This window comes from Lineus longissimus, chromosome 8, assembly GCF_910592395.1.
Source record: "Lineus longissimus chromosome 8, tnLinLong1.2, whole genome shotgun sequence".
NCBI classification, from domain to species: domain Eukaryota; kingdom Metazoa; phylum Nemertea; class Pilidiophora; order Heteronemertea; family Lineidae; genus Lineus; species Lineus longissimus.
Window position 1 is genome coordinate 8,559,032 of NC_088315.1, and position 9,112 is coordinate 8,568,143.

At 43.4% G+C, this 9,112-nt stretch overlaps 2 protein-coding genes across 2 annotated transcripts; both read left to right on the plus strand.

Annotated features, from left to right (window-relative positions):
- Window positions 1-1,525: 1,525 nt before the first annotated feature.
- On the plus strand, window positions 1,526-3,885 carry LOC135492669 (zinc finger protein 234-like). The gene is made up of 2 exons (XM_064779244.1): window positions 1,526-1,583; window positions 2,177-3,885. Exon 2 carries the CDS (start codon window positions 2,286-2,288, stop codon window positions 3,570-3,572), a length of 1,287 nt encoding a protein of 428 aa, XP_064635314.1. The 5' UTR covers window positions 1,526-1,583; window positions 2,177-2,285; the 3' UTR covers window positions 3,573-3,885.
- A 1,236-nt stretch (window positions 3,886-5,121) lies between these two features.
- LOC135492838 (B1 bradykinin receptor-like) lies at window positions 5,122-8,457 on the plus strand. The gene is made up of 6 exons (XM_064779506.1): window positions 5,122-5,460; window positions 5,654-6,051; window positions 6,458-6,622; window positions 6,850-7,107; window positions 7,219-7,455; window positions 7,808-8,457. The coding sequence occupies exons 2-6, from the start codon at window positions 5,668-5,670 to the stop codon at window positions 7,994-7,996; spliced, it is 1,233 nt and encodes a 410-aa protein (XP_064635576.1). The 5' UTR covers window positions 5,122-5,460; window positions 5,654-5,667; the 3' UTR covers window positions 7,997-8,457.
- Window positions 8,458-9,112: the final 655 nt, after the last annotated feature.

Below are 9,112 nucleotides of genomic sequence, written 5' to 3' on the forward strand. Positions count from 1 at the left end.
TTTGATTTGTGATGTTCGGAAGTCGGGAAAACGATAGGAAATCGTTGAAAATGTTGCACGGAACCAAAGTCTTTCGATGACTCTGATAGAACATAAGAAAAGCTAATTCTCTTCTTTTTCTTCTTCAGCGTTCGTTCTTCACTTGGAGGTGATTTCTCCAGAGAGTATTCCTCCTCAGATCCAAGGCGGTATGAAAACAGTTGGCCCTATCTTGGCTCAATGACCTTGATCTGTGTCGCAGGTTTTACCACGGCCGTACATGATGATGATTATCAAACCAGGAAGTTTTGTTAAAAAATGAAATAAAATTGTGTAAAAGTTAAGTCGGAAATACCACAGATCTATAGACATGGATCCATGGAAATATTGACTTTGAAACAAGCTTGACCAATTTTCTAATTGTTAAGAATCGATAATTATCATGAACCCAATGCAAATTGCATGCAAGTTTGTAATTATCATCAGTTCGATTTGAATGAGTATAATTTCATAATGACATGGCTTCACTCGTAGCAAATAAACACCTATTTAAAAACACGAGGGCGTTTCTTTTTCGTGCTAACCGTCTCCCACTGTTCGAATAATGTAAATTACTGTACGCTAAAAGATATTCCAAAAACTAAAGCAATAGGCTAGAACAGAACAAAAGGTTTCAGAATACAACTAATGAGAATAAACATTAATAATGATTAAACTACACATTACGACTCAAAAACCATGTATACGCGTTAGCGATTATTTCTAGAAAGGTATAATTAGTTCGAATTTAATAGGAAAATATTCTCTTCGCATTTGTTTTAGAATGTGAGTGTTGACGTCACGATACGGCATAGGGGCTTATATTGTAACCGAGACAACACCCGTCGACACAGCGGCTGAGGATAATAGTTTCTTCGGACACTGTCGTACAGACACATACGGATCACCTACTTTGCAATTAACATGAAAAATTATACGTTTCTATTGTCAAAAAATGAGTGTTTTTATCAAAATGATAAAAATGTTTGGCTTATGCTTCAAAACCATGCGGGCGGGGACAGTATTCTATGACTTCCATTCCTTATCTACTCTCTGCTATCAGTTCACACAGCCTCTGCAAAAGATGTTTAGAGAAGGCAGAGGCTAAACAACTGCATTTGCTTTGATTGATGGTACCGACATAACGAGGTTTTAACATTGGCGTTTTTGGTTGATAGACGTTGTGAGATATCGTTTACAAGTTTTTTTCCTTCGTAGTTTACTTAAAGGGGAAATATCGTGATGATCTTCACTAAAAAAATGGCAATTAATAGTTATACAAATTTGATTGTGTACAAGAAGTATCTGAGGCTGATGTAGTAGATAAAAGTTTAAGTTGTTACCTATACGAATCAGGAATAGGCCTACTCTTAACTCCCATTTGGGACCTCATTGTGAAGTCTACTGCCTCTACTGCGAACCAGGTCCCTTGACGGGCCTCTTAGAGATGTACGAAACTTTACCTGTACCTGTCTGAGAGGAGAACGGGAAATATCTTTGATATATCGTCCCGTAGAGCAAACTACATTTACATTGTAATATTGAGAAAGAGAAGAACGCTATCGGTAAGTTCCCGTTTTTTCATTAATCCGCGTCGTTTTTTGACGGGAAAACGCACCCGGGGCCTGTACCAAGTTCAGCTGTGTCACGCAAAACGAATTTACCAGTTCCCCACTTCGGGAGGGGTAGGGTTAGCCCATTTTTAAAAGCGCAAGAATTCCATGCCGACGTATCGGCGGTGAATATCAGCCCTAAAGTCTCCGGGTGGATATGCGCACGACGCTGGATCGGCATTAGGAATTCCCGCCGCATACGCAATTGAGCCTTCTGCATGCGCAGACGGGAGCATCCTTGGAGACCGAGCTCTGGGGATCAAGGGAGGAACAAGAGATGACAGCCAGGTATATAAAAGAAATAGTCCTGGTTGTGTAGTAGAGCCATATTTAATAAATCGAACGCTAAGAAGAAGTGGAAGAAGTAGAAGAATTGGTCTTCGGTCTTGTGTGGGTCCTTGGTTGGGCCCAGGGGTTGGGCAGGGCCCTTACTGATACTATAACTGTTTTTACTACTTTAACTGTACAAGTGTACTGCCTTTCTCACTTCCATGTCTGCTATCTTTGAATGATTACCAAGGTCTTCTCATCTTATATATTTTCAGGCATTTACTAGAAGTTGGAAGTCGTAGAGTGTGTTCGGGAAAAACAAACTTCATTCCAAAGATCTGGCCGGGCACTGAGGTTCCAAAGCGCACCATTCAACTGAAAACCATGGGCGGCGAAAAGAAATTACATGCATGTGACGTATGTGGAAAAAAATTCACACAGGCGTATGATATGAAATCCCATTATCGGATTCACAGCGGTGAAAAACCGTTTGAATGCGGACAATGTGGAAGGAAGTTTTCTCAAAAATCTTCCCTAACATGTCATCTCCGCCTTCACACCGGAGAAAGACCATACGAATGCAAGCAATGCAATAAGAGGTTTGCTCAAAGTATTCATCTCAGGATTCATATCATGAGCCACACGGGAGAAAAACCATACGAATGCGCACAGTGTGGTCAGAGATTTTCTCGTACGCATTCTCTCAAAGAACACATCATGAGGATCCATACCGGTGTCAGACCATACGAATGTGAAAAATGCGGAAAAAAGTTTACTAGAATTTATACTCTCAAGGGTCATATGCGACAACACAGCGGAGATAGACCATATGAGTGTGAATACTGCCACATGCGTTTTACTCATCGTAGTAGTCTTAGCACTCATATCCGCATTCACACAGGTGAAAAACCATATGAGTGCAAGCAGTGCGGCAAGGGGTTTCCTCGAAAGGATCAACTCGATGATCACGCAAAGACCCATAGCAGTCGTGAAAAAACATACGAGTGCGAACAGTGTGATAAGAGGTTTCCTACCCTTCGTTCTCTTAAACTTCACAACAATACTCACAGTGGTAGCAAACCATTGGAGTGCGAAAAATGTGAGATGACTTTTTCTTCCAGTGGCGCTCTCAGGACTCATTTCAAAGTGCACACCAGTGAAAAACCGTATAAATGTATTCATTGTCCTATGAGATTTTCCGGAAGTGTTCCACTCAAGGTTCATCTCAGGGTCCACACAGGTGAAAGACCATATGAATGTGCGCAGTGTGGGAAGCGATTTTCCCAAGCGACCCATCTCAGGACTCACGGGAAGATTCATACCGGTGAAAAATCATATGAATGTGAGCATTGTGGTAACAGATTTTCTTGCAGTAAAGGCCTTAAGGTTCATATTCGAACGCACACTGGAGAGAAACCATATAAATGCGAAATATGCGGGAAGAAATGTTCGCAAAGTGCAAATCTCAAGAGTCATATTATCAGTGTGCATGATGGTAGTAAACCATATGAATGCGACCAGTGTGGAAAGAGGTTCTCGGAGAGCAGTAATCTCACGAGTCATATCAGATCTCACACAGGTGAAAAACCATACGAATGCAAACAATGTCGGAAGAAGTTTTCGCACAGTCATAATCTTAAGAGTCATCGATGCCAGGATTCACAGAGGTGAAAAACCACGTGGCACCGATATTGCGAAAGCCTTGGTGGTTCAGCGGTTAGAGCGTTGCACTATGGATTCGGTGGTCACCGGTTCGACTCCCGGTGAATACATTTTTTCTTTTTTTTCAAAACTTTCTCGTTATTTATTCACTCATGTAAGTTTATCAGGCGCGGATCCAAAGGGGTGCACTGGATGCACGCCCCCTCATTGATGAAAAATCTTTGAAATTGACCATGAAATTTTGGAGCTTTGATATAAGTTCATAGATTATTGAATTGTTGTCATCATCGAGGCAATAGTGTATTCACCGTGTATGATACAAAATCTTTGTTTTCATCTTCATCGTGTTACCATAAATGAATAAACATAAATGTTTCATTCAAAAATGTATAACTTCACTTTTTGACAGACTAAACCAGTCTAAACCAGTTCTCATTACACCTGACGTAATGAATGACATAAGTCATGATTGACGTATTCAAGCAAGAACATGGAACGAGACCGGATCACATTCGTCCGCAATTACACGCCGGACCAATCTATACCGATCCGAATCGATCGAGGTCGGTATGGACCAAACTGATCTCTCAAAATTCCAGTTTCTGCCAATGTTATTTGCCGTAACCTTCATAATAACAAAGTCTGTTTTTACTAATTGTGAGAAGATAAGAATACGTGACTAACTCTGCATGTACGTCACAAAGATATCCAAGAGATCAACAAACTGAATGCAAGACAAGACACTGCGAAAACTGCGACCAATATTGCGACCAATCAAAACAATGGCTAACGAAATCAATTTGGCCGGAATGGAAAAACAAAACAACGTCGTGTTTTTGTTCTGAGCTGTATCCCAAGAGTGATCCAGTGGCCAATTGTTCCGAAACATTGTTCTTGAAAGAATTGAGCACTATTGATGCGCGCGCCTCTCAGAGATGGTAAAAGAAATGGTAGTTAATCGATATCGGCGATCGATGGTATCAATTCAATAATGATGAGGAAAAGGTCGTTATCAGGGTTGACGTTACAAGGGTATCTTTTCAAACCAGAGGAAGAAGTGACCAGTCAGGCAAGGGTCCCTGAATAGCGAGTTGTCGCCAGAACGAGCTGTGTTTCGCCCTTCACACCCGCCGATTCGACTACCACCTATACTGGGATCCAGACCGCACCTTCACTTTCGTTTTGTCTGTTGGCGTAAAACCAGTGGAAAATCGACCAAGATTTAGCGCAACAGTTTTATATGACCATATTGGATATTCGGCCACATGTCGGCAAGCTATATCTAGATCCGTGAAACTTTCCGATCTAGCTACACGCCTTAGTGCAGAGTCGAATCCGAGTTTCGTGGGGATTGCCGTCTGAAATGGCGACAACTCGCCGTTCGAGGATCCTTACATCGGATGACCAAATATTGTCGTTTCCAAGGGCGGGCGCGTGCGAACAAAGTGTAGGACAATTGCATTGATTATTTCTAGTTTGTACTTAGAGTGTAAACAAAAGCCATGGGAGGTCAGGTAGACGATGTGACCCGAGGATCATCTGACCGAACGTTGTCATCTCGAAACAATCGAAGAAAGCTTGGTGCGTACCTTTAGAGAGAATAATGCAGCGCTTCTTGGGGAGAAATGAATATGATATGTGGGATTTGTTTGTCCCTGTCGTCAATAAGGTTGAACTTAAGCGTGAATAACCCAAGGAAATGGCACAGAAGCTTCGAAGCGCGAGGCAGAAGTACGCGTACCCTAGTTTCGGACAGATTGCTCATATTCTTGAAGTCATCAAGCTATAGGAGCCACGAGAGTCAAAGTAGAATTTCTACTCCATACCGGTACCATTATACCATCGGATTTTCAAGGGTAAAGTAGGGTATATATCGCTAACGCACAGCAGAACTGAGGTAAGCTTCCTTTCTAAATTATGTTTCCATGATGTTATCGCATGGGTGTCTAATAACGAAGATATATGTTTTGGGGGTAAAATCGCAAATATGAGGGCACTGGGACAATATATCTCTTTAAACAGGCCGAGGTGTAGGCTACACTGAACTTTCCTTCTCCAGATTTCAACTCCACTTGTGATTCCTTCTGCAGATTTAACTCCACTCATGATGCATCAAGAAGATTACACCATCTACTCGTGGTCATCGCTTATGAAGAGCATGGATATCACTGAGGCCATAGGAAGTGTTCCAAACCTTACCGCCCTCCCAGCAGACTATAGCACTGCTCAAATCACAGATATCTCTACAGCCCTGGGCATCTCAACGCCGACACCAACGCTGAGCCCATTCGAGGAGCACGCCTTCACCACGATCCTCTGGACGGTTCACCACGTCCTCGACCCAATCGTCCTGGCGTTCGGACTCCTCGGGAACATCCTGGCGTTCCTTGTGTTGCTGCAGCCAAGGTACCGGAACCAGACGACATGTCTCTACATGAGGATTCTGGCCGTGTTTGACACTTTAATCATCCTTCTCAAGAATGTGCAGGTAGGAGCTTTTATGATTTTCTCTAGACTTTATAAGAATGAATTAAAAAATATTCCACTAAATTTTAATGTAACGTAAAAGACGCCATACTTCCAATTTCCACCCCAGCACAACTAAGCGGCACCCTTCTTATCTGGCTCTATATTCTAGACTCCTGTGCAGTCTATATCGTCATCCTGATCGTGCGACAGGACTGACGAGGCCAGTCCACTGTGTCCAGAGTGTACTGTATTCTGGCCCCCGCAAGGCGGATCTTTCGTCCCGTCCAATGTTTTGTGGCGTCCTACCAGATCCTCCACGCTTTCGGTTGCCTTCCACTGTCCCCGCAGGATGATGTTCACGAGGGTTCCCGTGGTTCTTGTCACCCGACTTGTATGCTCACATATTGTAACATGTCATTTTCCAGCGCACGGTTATAATGTGGAACCCGAACATGTTGAACGATTACGAACTGGGCAGGTGGTTTTGTCCCCAGTACTGGTTCTTTTCCTACCACATCTACGGCCTCAGCAACTGGACTGTCGTCTGCATGACCTTTGACAGATTCATTGCAGTCTGCTATCCGTTCAAGGTTGGTATTTTAATTATCTGAATTTGATTGATAAGTAATCATTTTCCAAAAAACCAAAAACAGCCGACAAACATAGGAATCGGATGTGTTTGGTGATTAAAGGTCGATTTCCTGCTTCCCTCTCTGAGCTTAAGCATTGAGCAAACGGTGCTCAGTAGAAGTGAAAGAGGTATCATTATCATGTCTTAGTCCGACGGGCAATATGTCTACTGTTCATTTCGTTCCAGGCCTCCACATGGTGCACGAAAAGGAGAGCCAAGATCTCGGCTGCCTTGATCGTGGTGAGCATGTCCGCGCTACAGGCCCCGAGCCTCCTGACAGAGCCGGACAGGGACAACATCAACCTGGGCAAGAACACTTGCGCCTACAAGAAAGAGTTCATAGCGCCCTGGTACCCGAATGTCAGGAATATCCTTTTCTGCCTGGTTTCACTTGGGGCGCCTTTGGTCATCGTCGGAGTATTCAATATAGGTATCGTGGCTAAGGTAAGTTGAGGCCAAGTCGACCAGGGTTCCTCTTCATCGTGGCCGACATGTTCGAGTTAACTAACTTGTTAAACACCGACCTTAAGATCATGGTAGCTTCCTTTTTTTCAGGTTATCGGTCGAAAGCAGGAACAGGAAAAGATGGGAGTCGCTAAAGGTGGTTCTAAAGCTGACCAGAAGAGCGCCCAAGCCTTGGTCCTCTTGTTCATTGTAACTGGCGTATTCGTGTGCACAAACTTGCCTTGGGTGTTGGACCAGTTGGTCTGGGAGTATCTACTCGAATGGGCCACTGGGGAGGACTACAAGGATAACTACAGATTGACGAGGCTCAGGCCTGTTGTGTATGAGGTAGGTATTGGCATGCAAGGACCTCCTCTCTGGTTTCGTGGTTGTCAAAAAAATAAATGGTGCGGCACGGTTTTTTTCAGTCGTCGCAAGGGGTGATTACATGAAATCATATAGCTGGTGATACCAGTTTCTAGGCTAGCTCATTGAAGTTGGGTCTCGCTCGAAACATTTGTGTGAGACAACATACCAACGCTGCATGAGTATGAGTAAACCTACATCTTCCATGGATGTGAGGGTGTCGAACCCCTGAACCGGGCGCGGGCCATGTCATGTTCGATAGGGTGCCGAAACCTGGACCAGCATTCGACACAAAGAGTCATGAAACGTATACACCTTTTTTCTCTTATTCCAGGTGTTGATGTTTTTCCTTTTCACCAACTCCTCCGTAAATTTCTACATCTACTGCATGGGCTGCAGAAAGTTCAGGAAGGATCTAATCAAAATGATCAAAGGCGGTTACGGGAAATCAGAGCAATTCACTTCAAACGGATCGACTGGATCCGTATATACGGCAGAAACAAAAGTGGATACCAAATTATAAATTGCTGGCCGTTTCCTGGTCACGTTTCTACTTTACTTCTGTTTATAAGAGTCCAATATGGTTCAAATATTGGAGCCATATATATTTTAGAAAAGGCTCTAAAGGCGCTTTTTAATTCATGCCAGAGGAAATCGGACGTCTTGATATGTTCGACGTCTCAACAGAATATCTTCTCACTGTGAATGTGGAGCTGGATACCAGACTCCGGCTAATGTGCTTCAGACCTGCTCCCATGAAGATTAGAGAGTAATACTGGCCAAAGCACACCATCCTGACCATCCACAAAGCTTTGGCGCTCTATGGTGCAACTCGAGGACAGCCGACTTTATTACCGAAAACGGACAGACTGTCTGGCGTGCACCTCAAACATTCCGAATTCATAAGAAGAAGAAGTTTGACGCCTCAGCTCATCAGTTCATACCACAGATACAAAAGTCGATTATCTTGTTGTACGTTTCCTATTTGTTATTCTGTTCAGAGCCAGATGTGGTTCATCAGGTGCTATCTATAGTTGAGAGAACCACTGTGAGTCATGATTTCACATCTTGCCCTTGCTAAGCTTTACACAGACAACGCGCGTCCATCAGCTAGTTGCAGATGACAATGCCGCCGATTCAATGCTATCATCAATGCTAATTCTAGTTCCATTTAGCTAGTTGCAGATGGCGATGCCACTGATTTAACGCCATTTTCCATGACTGATTCTAGTTCCATCAGCTATAGCCGGATGCCGCCGATGTAATGCCATCATCGATACTGAGTGTGGTTCCACCAGGTAGTTGCAGATGGCGATGCCGCCGTTCAAACGCTATCTTCGATGACTGGTTCTAGTTCTACCTGTTGGCCTAATGGCTAGTTGCAAACCATGGCTATGCAACTATCTTCGCTGCTCATCCATCCATTTCACTCTATTTCTTCGAAGAGATACAGTTTGCCCCTTCGGCATTGTGTTTGGACACAGTTCTACATAGCAGTTGCAGCAAAGACCTAATTTACAGGTGTATGAAGTTTTTACAATTGCCGTGTTGTTAAGACTTATACATTGCATTTGAAACTGGGATATCAAATTATTTTTGTCTTCATTTTGTTCCATAAGGAACGGTCCTATTCCTTCTC

Excerpts from the sequence above, each read along its gene's own strand:
- LOC135492669 (XM_064779244.1), top strand. The coding sequence starts at position 2,286 with ATGGGCGGCGAAAAGAAATTACATGCATGTGACGTATGTGGAAAAAAA.
- LOC135492838 (XM_064779506.1), top strand. The coding sequence starts at position 5,668 with ATGATGCATCAAGAAGATTACACCATCTACTCGTGGTCATCGCTTATG. Across the intron at positions 6,052-6,457 it reads TCCTTCTCAAGAATGTGCAG|CGCACGGTTATAATGTGGAA; the intron begins GTAGGAGCTTTT and ends GTCATTTTCCAG. Across the intron at positions 7,108-7,218 it reads ATATAGGTATCGTGGCTAAG|GTTATCGGTCGAAAGCAGGA; the intron begins GTAAGTTGAGGC and ends CCTTTTTTTCAG.